Below are 13,958 nucleotides of genomic sequence, written 5' to 3'. Positions count from 1 at the left end.
CAAACTGAGGTTCATTAAACGCGACATATTAGCCGATACAGTTTGAAGTGGGTTATAAGAAATATCTAAGTGTATGAGTTGTGTGAGTCTGCATAGGCCGGGCGGTAAATAGATAAATCTATTATGGGATAAATCCAAATGTTTCAGATTGGTCAATTGTTCAATAGTCGAAGGTATTTCTCGTAATTTGTTGTGTGATAAATCAAGTACAGTTAACTTAGTGAATAAAGATATTTGAATGGGAAGTGATAGTAAGTCCATGTTACGTCTAATTAAATCGTTAATTTTTCATATAAAAGCGATTCCAAGTGGACTTACAGATCAAGACAAGATCTTGTGTAACGACTTAGAATATCATACATTTGGTTACTTGCAACATCCACTTTGTTATCTGCCAATATTGTCTTTTCATTACTGTAATATGTTTTGTCAATGTAATGTAAATCTTTTTCTAAAGTAGTTGGAGAGAATAAGTGGTGTAAGGGAAGTTGCTCTATCGTTGATCTTGATAAACTTCGGATAGTAAAATGACTGCTCATTATATATGGAAAATAAAATATAAGAGAGAGAAAAAAGAAAAAAAAGAACAAAATACAGGGTCTCTCTTTTATATAGAATTAGCATCATTATTTTAAGGTTTTTTTTTTTTTCTTACAAGCAATTATCCGACCAAGTTGAATCAGGCTCCATTTTACTTATCAATTTTATTTGATTTAGCAAAATCCAATTGTATTTCTAACCAACCTTTGGTTTGATCTCCGAGCTTAGATTTGTCAGTGTAAGCTAATTTATTTCTTTTGTTACTTTAACATTCATCTTCCTTGTCTTGATTCCTCTCTGATTTACTCTTATATTTTTTAAGTAAAAATGACGGTCATACACAGTTACGTTTCATGAATTTGTATACCGTTCTTAATTTATTTATCGTACTATTTATCATGCTTAAGCACAAAATATAATACTGTTATAGGGCTGCCTGCTAATGACTACAAATAAGCAAAAAATACAAGCAAATGAGAATCGAAGTCCCGCGTACTTTTTGGTACATGGTACAAGATGACTATTGGGAAGAAAATAAGTGAAGATACCAAGTAGACCTACCTGATCTTAATTGTAAAAAGAATATTATTTTAAATAAACTACTCTTTCTTACAGCCTTTACATTTTATCTAATATGCTACCATCTCTAGTCGTAAAAGATGAAAAAGATGGTCAAAAAGTAGTATAAACCTGATCAGCTAGTTAAGCCACAAGATAAATCCCAATATAACAGTATAACTTATTATTCTTACTATATTTGCTGTAATCCTCACTGTTAGCATTGTATCGTACGCGCTCCTTCTCTTTTCTTTTTATTGTATTTTCTACATTATGTAGATCTTGTTCTTTACTAGCATACTTTTTAATCACAGTAAAAGAGGAAGAAAGGGAGTAAAGCTACGTAATAGCGTCTTTTATTTGTACGGGAACTAAGGGCAATTATAAAAGTACCTGAGCGGATTATAAATTCAAGCATAAAATGAAGCTATGATTGGTTTGTGTTATTTTTAGAAAACAATCTGTTTGCATGAAAATTTTTTATAGTGTTTTAATCTAAAATGAGACGATTTAATAAAATAAATTAGACACAAAAAGTAAAAGAGACGAACGCCAAATTTTTTTATTCTTTTTAGACGATTTTTTTATTATGCCGTCATTCGTCACTTTTTGCTGTGGAGTATAATGTAATTGAGCAACTGGCTATATGAACACATATCAATGGCTTTGCAGTATTGTATCTGAAATTACAACTGTATAAACACTTTCTTCATAATGTCTAAGAGGGACAGAGTTCATAGTTCAATCGTCAAGACATTATGTTATAAAGTACCGGACTATTTGATCATCATTCATCATATCATATAGTACAAGGTTATAGGTGTAAGTCTTCTGATAAAATTGGTAACCCCAAAATAGATCTGAAATACTAGGATCCTTTTTAGAAGAAAGATGTACTTTATTAAAATATGTTCTTTGTGTGTATTTATATATTCTATTTTAAGGGGCTTGACCATAATTTCTTTGTCTTGAGGTGCAGAATAATCTGGACTTCTTTTGGCTTGGGTTTTGGGTTGGGATCGACGCTTTAAAGGATCGCTTGCGCATTCTATATTTGGAAAGTCTATCCTATTGCATTTCCATTGGGTCATCTCTGTATTTAGTTTTTATTTCTTTGTTCATAGAAATGATACTGATATAGGTAGAATTGTTTCATTATTCTAATTCCACTCTAGCAGTGGCAATATATTGTCAAGAGACAATGATAGCACAAATGACAACAGTAATAAAAAATACTGTCAATTCTTCTTTTTCTTTTTTTTTATGGAACCGTCTCTAAAGATCGTAACAGTTAAAAGTTCAATCGCTGGTATTGAGTGGAAGTCATAATATATTTCGCTACTCAAGACATTTGTAGCTAATGTTTATACCCTCGTATTACATATATTCTCCTTTTTGAAGTGCGTCTTTATTCATGTACTGGAAAATAACCCTACGTTTTCCTTGGAAGATTTCACTAACTTCGACTTTTTTTTAAAGAAGACTTTTTATCATTCCTCAATAACTACAAGCCAGACAAATAGAAAGCTTCGACAAAATCAATAACTTACAAAGGGCTGGTACTCAACTATCAACACCAGTACTTTCAGTGCTGTTCGTACGAGCCAGTTAATATGAAGTATGCTAATCAGATAGCCTCTTGTGAAGCGGTAAAGATCGTCGCTGGTTATATGAATCGGGTCAGGCTTCAATTCGGAAACAAATTCGAATGTTTCTTAACTTGCTCTTAAAGAAGAACAAAAGAATCAAATCGTTGAAAAGCGAAATGAAGAAGAATGGGGAAACAGAGAAAGGGACTGAGGCAACAGTAAAGACAATAACAGAGCAGATAAGCAAGGTCAAGCTGGCTATATCGTCAAGAATCGTTGAAGATATGCCTAAAGAGTTTTTCTCCTCAAATGATTTAGATATAACTCGTAATCTTTTTGACTCATATTCGACAAATCATCGATTTGTGAAAGACTCGATCTATTACGACGGCAAAGCTAGCCCTCTCAAACACATAAAAGCACACTATAGGCTATCAATCATGTGCGAAGTGCTTCAAAACAAACCATTCAATTGCTTCTCATTAAGAAAGGGTTTCATATCATCGAACATGATGATTGATACATATAGTTTAATACTCAAACCTTGAAGAATTTCATCATCAGTCATTTGGATAAAGAGGTAGTATGGAGAGCCGTTCTTGATGTTACATCAAAGGCGATGAAACCACAAGGAGAAAGAAAGCCCATGACGTTTAGAGGTACGATATACACAGATGGCATGGGTGTGTCGGTATTAAAGCAAAACTACGATACGAAGAAGAAAGTTGGTAGCGGTGGCGGAAAGTCAAGGCTTATTAAAGCAGACGAATTCCAGTACGTTGAGAAGTTGGGAAAAGAAAAGTTGTTGGCTGGTGTTGGCAAATGTGTATTAATTGATCCTGACTGTCGAGGCTTGCATGAAAAGAGCACAGTTGAAAATAAAATGATTTGCAGATACAGAAGCAACCAAAAAGAAATTGAAACTAAATTCAGAAAATTCAGGAAGCTCAGGAACAACTTGAAGAAAGACAAAGTGATTGCAGCCGAGTTTTCCCTATCACATTTCAAATCTTCACTTGTCAACAAAGACAGGTTTGTCGAATATCTTCAAGAGCCAAAGTCACTCCAGTCATGAAAGCGTACTACTTAAATGAAGATCACCCTGCAGAAGAGGATTGGCGTGCCGGTGGTTTCTTACCATTTAGAAAAATGAAGCTTTCAAGTTTCATTAATCAGCAACAAGCACAAAAACAGCTAGCCAGAAGCTTATAGAGAAATTTTGGGATTACGCTATCTTAATACTTGGTAACTGGTCGGCAGGAAATGTAAAGTACCATGAAACCGCTAGAGGCGTCGCAATGAAAAGAATGCTAGACAAAGAAGGCTTCCAGATGTACTTCCTTGACGAGTTTCAGACTTCTAGTCTGCGCCCTTCTTGCCAGAAACGTGAACTTGAAACGTTTAAACAAGTACATAACCCTAGACCATATCAGAGAGAAAAGTATCCCTTTGCAGATCGTCATGGCCTTTTAAGGTAAGTGCTTTTTATATGCAAGTAAAATAAAAAAAAAATAAGCTTTCATAACTTCTGCTCAGGTGCAAAAGCAACAATGTTTAAAGATTGTGATCAGTATAATAGAAGCTACTGCTAAAGTTCCTCTTCGTCATCTTTGAAATCGTAATATGGCCGCTACATTAAACTTTAGACACATCCTTTTTAGCCTGCGTGCAAATGGTGAAAGATTAAAACGATTCTGCAGATCGAAGAAACCTATCTACACCGGCTCTAAAAGAAAGGACATGTCATTATCATCAGCTAGCACTAGTCGACTGACGAAAAGACTAAATAATTCTTTGTAATTACCGCTGCATTAATCCCAGATACAGTGTAAGCCTTTAAACGATAATATAAGGGATTGCTTCGTCTACGTTTCTTTTTGGCATATGTCTACAAAAAGAATCTGCATGGTCTAATTTGTCTTGTTCACTTGTCTCAAAAATATTGACGTTCATCTCTTTTATTTTTTGTGTTTAATTTATTTTATTAAATCGTCTCATTTTTGATTAAAATGCTGTATATTTTATAACGCAATTCAAATCATTCATAAAAAATAACACAGTTCAAATATAAAAAACGACAGGTTTGAGCAACATTACTTTCTGAAAGCAGTATATAAACTGATAGTATAAATGCGGTTTGAGAGCCTATAGTAATACCCTTCGTCCTCATTTCTCCAACATCATTACTGTATAAAGATTATAAAATAAAAAGCTATAAAAATTTCTTCACTTTAAACTTCCTTACAAATTACTATAAGTTAAGCCGCCAATCGCAATGCTATAAAATCGTACCACTAACCAATTGCAGTTAATATTATATCTAGCAAGTTTGCTTATAGGCCTACCAGCCCTAAGCTACTGGCTTTATGTATCGCTTGATAGATCAAATAATGCAACAGAATGAATGTCTTCGAAATCGACCATTCTCCTGCAAGGTTAGTTCTTAGTTTAAAAAATTGTGCACCAGAAGTACAAAACTCACTGTTGATGCATCCCAACGTTACAAAATATGCTTGAACAAAATTACCAGCTCATCAAATTAATTCAAAAAACTTTATTTGAAAAACCAAAACTAAAATGGGTAAATTAGACTAACAAACACAACGAGCTCCCATGTATATATGACGATAGTTAAAGAATTTTTACGACATGAAACACATGGCATTTATTTTCGGGACTTGCGTCAAAATTTCTGAAAAATGCTCAAATTGAGAGTGAAATAACTATATGCAATTTAACGTAAGTATAAATGGTTGTATTTCAAAAATAACGTCTTACAGAAAAATTTATTCTCTTCAATTACAGAGCAATAATAACAAAAAAAAAAAAAAAAAAAAAGAAAGGCGTATTCTATGCTGTAGATGAGATTAATTAAGAAAATCAGTAAATGCAATGATAAAAAGAAAAAGATGCATAAATTAACAAAGAACTCCAAAAAAAAAAAGAAAGTTGGCACACATTAGGCTAATCTTCCTTTTTCGATAAAGGGGATAGAACAACAACACATATTATAACAAGAAAATTGCATAAGTAATCGTATTTCATTTTTCAAAAACCGCTAGCGATGCCCGTATATAATTTCACATGAAGTTTGTAATATTTGATTACTATTTTTTCTTTTTTTTTCTATTTATTTTTCTCACCTAAAACATGACCTTGGCACTTCCAGACAACTTGCTTGTTATTCCTTTAGAAAATAAGGTATTATTACCTTCAGTTGTTCTCAAGATCTCCATGCGAGGCAAGGATGCCGTTACCTTGACTCGCAAACACCTTCGCTCAAGCGAACAACGTAAACCAACCTACCTTGCTTGTATTCCGCTGACATCTGAAAAAAGTTCAACGAACGAAGACGTTTTTATCCGACCAGAAGATAAAGATCAATTATTTGGTTACGGCTGTGCAGCTCGCATACTTCGAATACAGCGAGCTGGTTTAGGCGCCTTTACAATGTTTGTCGAAGGTGTCTCACGTTTCAAAATACGAGACTTTCAAAAAAAGGAGGATACTTTGTATGCTGAAGTAAACTACATTGATTATGAAGAGGTGAGTGATAAAGATGACGACATGATTCGATTCAAGGCACTTGTACGTGAGTTTTTGCTGAAGATGAAGGAGCTGCGTATGCCTGAGAATTTGATTCAGCAACTGACAAAGTTATTGGACTCTGTTCCACCCCCCGTTTTGGCTGATTTATTGGTGACAGTGATTGAAACTTCATTTGATGAGAAATTGACCATGTTGGCTACGGAAGATGTAAAAAAACGGCTTGAGAAAGCCTCAGAGTGGATGACACGTCAATTGCATGTAAGCTTCATTGATTATCAGAGTGACAAGTTATGTTGATGTACATACTTGTGAATAGGTACTTAAAATATCTGAGCAGGTGCATTCAAGTGTAGAAAATAAACTGTCCAAAAAGCAACGAGAATTCTATTTACGTCAGCAGGTAATTATGTCAACTTGCTTTATTTCACATTTGTTAATTTTATAAAGCTGGAAGCCATCAAAAAGGAACTTGGCGAGTCAGATGGTGGTAATGGAGGCAAAGATGAAGACGAAATTGAATCATTAGGCCGAAAATTAGAAGAAGCCGAACTGCCTGAGGAAGCCGCTACAGTCGCTCAAAGAGAGCTCAAGCGGCTCAAGAAGCTCCAGCCTGCCTCCAGTGAATACTCTGTGGCGCGTAATTATTTAGAACTGTTGGCCGATTTACCTTGGAATAAGAAAACCCAAGATACGATTGATATCAAAAAGGCCAAAGAAAAATTAGAACAAGATCACTTTGGTTTGGATCAAGTCAAGAAGCGTATCATTGAATATCTTTCGGTGATGAAGATCAAGGGTGATCTGAAAGCACCCATTATTTGCTTTGTTGGACCTCCTGGTGTAGGAAAGACGTCACTTGGTAAATCGATTGCTTCTTCCTTAGGCCGTGAGTTTCACCGAGTGTCATTAGGCGGCGTAAGAGATGAGGCCGATATGAGGTAAACAATAAAAGACGAGTGGTAAAAGTATCTCTCAAACCATTGAATGATAGGGGTCATCGACGAACGTATGTGGGCGCCATGCCCGGTTTAATCATCCAAGGTCTAAGAAAATGCAAGGTGAACAATCCTTTGTTCCTGCTGGATGAAATTGACAAACTTGTTCACTCTACGCACTATGGCGATCCTGCCGCGGCTCTTTTGGAAGTGCTAGATCCTGAGCAAAACAATAGCTTTTCAGATCACTACCTGAATGTCCCCTTTGATCTTTCCAACGTTTTGTTCATTGCTACGGCCAATAGTCTTGATACGATACCTGAGCCTCTCTTGGATCGTATGGAGATCATTACCTTGAACGGTTATACATTTGAAGAAAAGCTCTATATTGCCAAATCCCACTTATTACCCAAACAGTTGACCGTTCACGGATTGCAGCCAGGCCAGGTCAAGATGTCAGATGACGTATTTCTTAAAGTGGCTGAAAACTACACACGCGAGAGCGGCGTGCGTAGTCTGGAGAGAACGATTGCCTCCATTGTCCGTGCCAAGTGTGTCGAGTTGGCTGATTTGCGCGAATCAAATCAAGAAAGTAAATATAACCCAAATGTGTCAATGGCAGATCTTGAAGCGATTTTGGGTATGGCGTTTTATGAAAAAGAAGTGGCCGAACGTGAGGCACTACCAGGTGTTGTGACTGGATTGGCTTACTCTGGAAGCGGTAATGGTGGTATATTATTTGTGGAATCAACTAAAATGCCAGGCCGTGGTGAATTACAACTCACAGGTAAAGCAATTGTCATTTTTGGTATGGAAAAATATTCATATTAGTATTATTATGATAGGCTCTTTGGGTGATGTGATTAAAGAGTCTGCAAAGCTCGCATTGACATGGGTGAAATCTCATGCTTATGCACTAAAGATTGTACCAACAAAGGATGCGAGTCTTGTTGAGAAATATGACGTTCATATCCATGTCCCTGGTGGTGCTGTTCCAAAGGACGGGCCGAGTGCAGGTAAATGATTCATTGTTGGAATCACGCAAACTAATTTATGAATAGGTGTCACTTTGGTCACATCTCTTGTTTCACTCTTTTCTGGATATCACGTACCTACCACTACAGCCATGACAGGCGAGATTTCATTAAGAGGACAAGTTTTGCCTGTAGGAGGTATAAAGGAAAAGGTGGTATCTGCTCACCGTGCAGGCATTCGTAAGATCATTCTGCCCTTCCGAAACCGTAAAGACGTACAACAAGATGTGCCTGAAAAAATAAAGGAAGATATAGAATTTATTTTTGCAAAGAATATTTGGGATGTCTTGGAAGCTGCCTTGGTCATGAATGATTCCGAGAAATGGAACACCCGTGTTTATGAAAGTCATTTATAAATACATGTGCTACGATAATATATACACTATAATTCCTTTCACTTAAGGAAAAAGTAATCAAATAAACTTGTTTTTTTTTTAACCGTGAGCATTCATTAAATGGATTAGTGGATATATTACTATATTTACTTTGGTCTAATCCATGTTTAGTTGTATATGATGTAAAATGAACAGATTTAGCACAAAAAGCAGCATATACAGAAATTCTTGTCAAATCCGATTGTACCAAACAAACCCTGTCCCCTATAATTAGTCACATGAACTCACCAAGATTTTTATAATGAATGAAACCAATGGCCATCCTTATTAGATGACATATGGGGAACTTCAAAGATGATCAAATTGTACAACTTGTATACAGCGAATCATGTATTTGTTTACAAAGAAAAGCCGAAAATTTTGGTACTGTTATAAATAAGCTAAAAGAAATGGTCTATTCGACATCTTTTGCTTTTATTGAATACATGTGTCAAATAAATTTTTTATTTGCGTACACAGCTGAAGAGAGCGTTTTAAAGCTAAAATGACTAACCAATTGCTAAGCAAAGAGGCTGTGTGGATGGGCCGTTTTTTTTTTTTTTTTTTTTTTTCTTGTGCCTCGGCTAAGCTGAGGTGATGGGATCTTGCTACGCCATTGAGATACAAATGGCCAAAGGAGAGGGATGATGGATGTTTGTGCAAGGCAGCTGGATCCGGTTTATTTCCGCAAACCTAAAAACATGGAGTAAAATCGGTCATTAAAATCAAGATGATTCACCATGGCAACGAAACATGCGCCGCCTCTCTTTGTTTTTTTTCTTCAAATGCCAAAATCCAAGAAAGATACCAATGTCATAGAAAATAAGCACATGTTTCCTAGGCTAAGCAACAAAAACTATTTGGAAATACAAGAACTTGAACCTGATCAGATTTATGTTATACCCAATTTCCTCAATGCCAAAGAATGTCAAGCGGTCATCACCTACTTTGCCACCCATTTACCACCCAAGATCAACACAGCCACACGTCCCAAAAGAGGTGAAGCGTTCCGTAACAACGACCGACAATCAATGGACGATGCCGAGGTGGCCAGCGCCTTATGGAAAGGGCTCGAAGACCTGACAGGCCCTTTAAAGGTAACAAGGCGACCCGTTGGCCTCAACTCGAATATTCGAATTTACCGGTACAGAAAAGGACATTCATTCGGTGCGCATTATGACGAGAGTGTACAGGACAAACAGACCGGTCTTTGGACAGAATGGACACTCTTGATTTATTTGAATGAAGACATGCAAGGGGGTGAAACAGTATTTTATCAAAACAAGACGGATCCTATTGTCGTCAAGCCAGCCAGAGGCATGGCTTTACTGCACAGACACGGCACACACTGTTTGCTACATGAAGCCATGCAGGTCACTCTAGGCGAAAAATGGGTTTTGAGAAGTGATGTGCTTGTTGCTTAGAAAATAATGAGTCCCTCAAAATCAATAGGATTTTTAAACCATCAAAAAAACCTTTTTTCTATATAAAGAAAATGAATTGGAATCAAAAAGGGTGACACGACTGTTGAATAAATCGAGTGTTTTGTTATTTTACGCAGTAAATAAGCTTGATTCTTTATTTTAAAAAATCATTTCTCTCTCTCTTCTTTTTATATAAATCTTTCTTCTTTTGATCTTTGTTCTTTTATGAAAGAAAGTAAGATTTACAATGAGGCTCAAGACATTGATTGTATACAAAAAAAGATATTTTAAAATAATGCTATAGAATGTAACGTGGTACAATATAGAAAATTCATCCACCGTGACAGAAAAAAAAAAGTATTTATAGTCTGTCCTTCTTGTTCCTTTCTCTTTTGCGTTCTTCCTCTTATACCCAATGTCTCAATTAGCTATTATTCGTGAATTACTAGGTAAAGATCAGCAGCCTAAATCAGTAAAGAAAGCCAATCCACTTCGGTTCAAGATGGAACCTATTGGCATGCAGCTCAAAGAGGAAGACGATGATCTTCATACGTGTCCCTCGAGAACCAGGCCACAGTGGCCACGCCAGATCCATCCCTGGTGGAAGCCAGTGGATCGTTTTGAAAAACCACCGTATTCCTATGCTACTTTGATTGCCCATGCCATCTTGTCCAGTAAAGACGGTCGATTGACACTGAGTGACATCTATCAGTGGATCTCTGAAGTGTATCCTTATTACAAAAAGGGAGTGAAGGGATGGCAGGTAATGTGTTTTATGCGTCTATTTCCAATCGTATTCATGTCCAATAGAATTCCATACGACACAACCTGTCTCTGAATAAGAAATGGTTTGTCAAACTCGATCGTCGTCCGACCCAAGCTCATCCTGGCAAAGGAGGCTATTGGACCCTTCGGCCGATGACCGAAAAGTTGTTTGTGGAGAACTTGACTCTGGTAGGTGTTCCGAGACATCCTGAAGCCAAAGAAGAAGGGGTTGCATCCAACATCTACATCACAAGACCTGAAGATTATAAAGTCAAAAAGACCAAGCACTTTCTTTCTGCTCCTCGCATCAGAAACAGGCCGGTTCAAGAAAGCCAAGAGATCCCAAAGACAGATCCCAAGAGTTTCGTGATTCGATTTGATGAGAATGGCCGTAAGCGGATCAAGAACGACAGAAAACGTGCTGCGACAGGCCCAGTGGACCAGGACAGGGCGCCAAAGAAGATGTATACACATGCCATCCTGCAAGACTTTTGGATGCATGAACCTGAACGATCGTTATTACTTGCGACGGAATACAGCCCACTGGACAGCAATCTCGCATCACCCGCTCTCCTGCAGGGTTTACAAGAAGCTGCGACCGTTGTCTCTTGTCATCCACAAATGAAAACAATCGACCTTCAATATACCCACAACAACCATGTTCACGACTCGAATGTCTTTTTGGACTTTGCCTTGGATCCATACCTCGACTTTAATTTATATGCTGAGCAGCAGCCTTCTGATGTATTACAAGAGGATGAATGCTACATGAGCTCTTATTGGCCCGACCCATTCATAGCAACCCAATGCTTTGATTATTGCTAAAAATGACAATGATTATCTATGTTGTAAAACTATTTATTGTATGTGTACTTTTATTAAAAAAAAATTTCTTTCTCTTTATTTCTTTTTACGTGTGAGCGGAGAAAGATAAAAAAGTCTGCTTTCTTTACAGTGAGGCATCATGGATCTTCAAAGAGCTTCAGATATTATTAAGGCAATACCACACATGTCAAAGAGGATCAGTGACGACACTCTATTTGAGAAAGTACTTTCCTTTTTAATCATGGTACTTGAAACCCATCCGGAAGCAGTCGACACATTTCAACGACTTGATATTTTTGAACAATTGAAACAAGTGAGATGGCTTGCATGTTTTCATTTCAAATACTGAACACAATAGTAGGCGTGTGAATTAAAAGATCAAGATTATCGCGTGATCACTTTATCCATTCGGCTCATGGGCCAAGTTGTTTACTTTGGCCGTTCATCGACCTTTATGTCCTTGGAGGGACATCATCCTGAACTTTTACGCATGATCACCGGTGGACTACGTTCATCTGAGCCCGCGCTACGATGGAGCTGTCTTCAGGCCTGTAAGCTCTTTGTCTCTTGTGATGAAGGACAGCGCTGGTTATGTGACAACAAGGAGGCGGCGTCCTTGATCACCTTGGCCCTTTTGGATCAAAGTGCGTATGTGGTATCCGAGGCCTGTCGACTGTTTTTGACGCTCTTGGTCCTCAAGAGTCCCCTCGTGGACATCTTGGACCCTGCAGAACAAATCAAATCCATCCTTTCCAGCTCATCCAATCCTTCACAAGTCATGGCTGCCCTCGAGTTTTGTTGGTCGATGGTGAGCAGCGAGGCAACATTGGATTATTTACACCGCACACGATTGGTAATCTTGAGAATTGGGGATCGCAGTGGACTCGTTTACTTACTTTTTGGTAGTTGTCCTTTGTGATTCCACTGATGTGTTCTACGAATCGAATGATATGTTCCAGAGTGCTTGAGATCTTGTCTGCCTTGTTCTCTTGGGACCCCAATCCTACCAAGACACTTGGATTGAATGGACAAGAAACATTGAGTGGTGCTTATGAGATCATGATCCAGATGGCTAAAGAAATGATGCTGGTTCAATCCATGCATCAAGTCATGACGGCCACTGGTCTATTGGATACCTCACTTGAATTATTAAAGAGGACACCTTGTGAGCAAGACATCACTCAAACACTCGTACCCCTTTTAGACATCTGTTTAGGCAGACAAACACACACAGAGTTTGACGTCGTAAAGAAAGAAAAGAGAGAGAGAAAGAAAGAGAACTGATGAATGTGATTTAGGTAAAGTTAGCATTGAAATCAAATAGGGATAAAAACAATGTACTTCAATCTGTTTTACGTACATTCAACAAACTGGCTCTGATCCAGACCACTGTCCTTCAGGTAAGGTCTCCCCTACACAGAAACACCATGCTAAGACATCACGTAGGATGGTGAATTGGGTGAAAGGTTTCTTGCCGTATTCAAAAACCAAAGTGATTACATGGACCACCGTGTATTGAAAAACGGACTTGGACTGCTGCAAACCTTATTTTCTTCATTTAAAGACAAGAGTCGAATCATTGACTTGTTGGCAGACATGATGGAACAGGATGAATTGGATGCCAAAGGAATCTCACTTTTATTAGAGACATTTGATGTGTTCTTGAATGATTTGGATATGGAGACGGTATGGGTTGTGAAATGATAGATTGGTTTATTGATTCACTGTATAGTCTGGGTTGAATACGTGGATCGAGACATTCAGCCTGAAGTTGCTTGATACCGAGTGGGATATACGTGATGCGGCTATTCATTTTGTTGGACGATTATTTAGAGAGGTAAGAGAGTAGATGCGTAAGAAGAGATGATATGAACTGTATAGAATAGCCCACAGAAGAATGTAAGATAACATTTGCGTTAAAATACAATTTGCCTTTGAAGGTATTGGATCGATTGAATGATAGCGAACCGTTTATAAGAGCATCTGCTGTAGACGTATTACAGGTAATAAACAGTGAGTGAGACATGGCTTGATATTGTTTGATAGAATATGATGAAAAGTAAAAGAGGATGGGATTATTTACAACAGCATGAACAAAGTCGTTATTTCTTAGCTAGTCAATTACCTAGTTTACTTTATGACACAGAAGCTTTTGTGAGAAGAGCTACACTGGATGCTATCTGTTGTCTGGTTGAGAATAGATCTTGTCAAGGCATGAAAATGGAAATAGAGAATAAGCCTCATTCAATCAAGTAAAAAGAGTGTAAGATAAAGGAAATGAAGCGACTGATGCATTCACAGCCCAGAGATTATCAAGACACTCGTAGATGATCAAGATCCAGATGTACGGGTGAGAGCATGTAGG

The 13,958-nt window shown here is 37.5% G+C and overlaps 6 protein-coding genes across 6 annotated transcripts; all 6 read left to right on the top strand.

Moving 5' to 3' along the window:
- Window positions 1-1,812: 1,812 nt before the first annotated feature.
- RO3G_04423 (uncharacterized protein) lies at window positions 1,813-2,129 on the top strand (the record flags this gene model as incomplete). Its single annotated transcript, XM_067659013.1, has 3 exons — window positions 1,813-1,866; window positions 1,906-1,920; window positions 2,043-2,129. 3 exons carry the CDS (start codon window positions 1,813-1,815, stop codon window positions 2,127-2,129), a joined length of 156 nt encoding a protein of 51 aa, XP_067515114.1.
- Window positions 2,130-3,366: 1,237 nt separating this feature from the next.
- On the top strand, window positions 3,367-3,762 carry RO3G_04422 (uncharacterized protein; the record flags this gene model as incomplete). The annotated part of the gene is made up of 2 exons (XM_067659012.1): window positions 3,367-3,461; window positions 3,582-3,762. The coding sequence occupies 2 exons, from the start codon at window positions 3,367-3,369 to the stop codon at window positions 3,760-3,762; spliced, it is 276 nt and encodes a 91-aa protein (XP_067515113.1).
- Window positions 3,763-5,837: 2,075 nt separating this feature from the next.
- On the top strand, window positions 5,838-8,561 carry RO3G_04421 (ATP-dependent protease La; the record flags this gene model as incomplete). The annotated part of the gene is made up of 6 exons (XM_067659011.1): window positions 5,838-6,443; window positions 6,553-6,636; window positions 6,684-7,174; window positions 7,228-7,958; window positions 8,017-8,187; window positions 8,233-8,561. 6 exons carry the CDS (start codon window positions 5,838-5,840, stop codon window positions 8,559-8,561), a joined length of 2,412 nt encoding a protein of 803 aa, XP_067515112.1.
- Window positions 8,562-9,280: 719 nt separating this feature from the next.
- On the top strand, window positions 9,281-10,003 carry RO3G_04420 (uncharacterized protein; the record flags this gene model as incomplete). The annotated part of the gene is made up of 2 exons (XM_067659010.1): window positions 9,281-9,285; window positions 9,421-10,003. 2 exons carry the CDS (start codon window positions 9,281-9,283, stop codon window positions 10,001-10,003), a joined length of 588 nt encoding a protein of 195 aa, XP_067515111.1.
- Window positions 10,004-10,418: 415 nt separating this feature from the next.
- RO3G_04419 (uncharacterized protein) lies at window positions 10,419-11,593 on the top strand (the record flags this gene model as incomplete). The annotated part of the gene is made up of 2 exons (XM_067659009.1): window positions 10,419-10,766; window positions 10,814-11,593. 2 exons carry the CDS (start codon window positions 10,419-10,421, stop codon window positions 11,591-11,593), a joined length of 1,128 nt encoding a protein of 375 aa, XP_067515110.1.
- A 454-nt stretch (window positions 11,594-12,047) lies between these two features.
- RO3G_04418 (uncharacterized protein) lies at window positions 12,048-13,849 on the top strand (the record flags this gene model as incomplete). The annotated part of the gene is made up of 7 exons (XM_067659008.1): window positions 12,048-12,401; window positions 12,500-12,838; window positions 12,892-12,993; window positions 13,040-13,279; window positions 13,326-13,430; window positions 13,480-13,596; window positions 13,640-13,849. 7 exons carry the CDS (start codon window positions 12,048-12,050, stop codon window positions 13,847-13,849), a joined length of 1,467 nt encoding a protein of 488 aa, XP_067515109.1.
- Window positions 13,850-13,958: the final 109 nt, after the last annotated feature.

Source organism: Rhizopus delemar, genomic scaffold, assembly GCF_000149305.1.
Source record: "Rhizopus delemar RA 99-880 supercont3.3 genomic scaffold, whole genome shotgun sequence".
Classification (NCBI taxonomy): Eukaryota; Fungi; Mucoromycota; class Mucoromycetes; order Mucorales; family Rhizopodaceae; genus Rhizopus; species Rhizopus delemar.
Note: the sequence above shows the minus strand (reverse complement) of the source record. Positions and strands in the feature narration are given on the sequence as shown.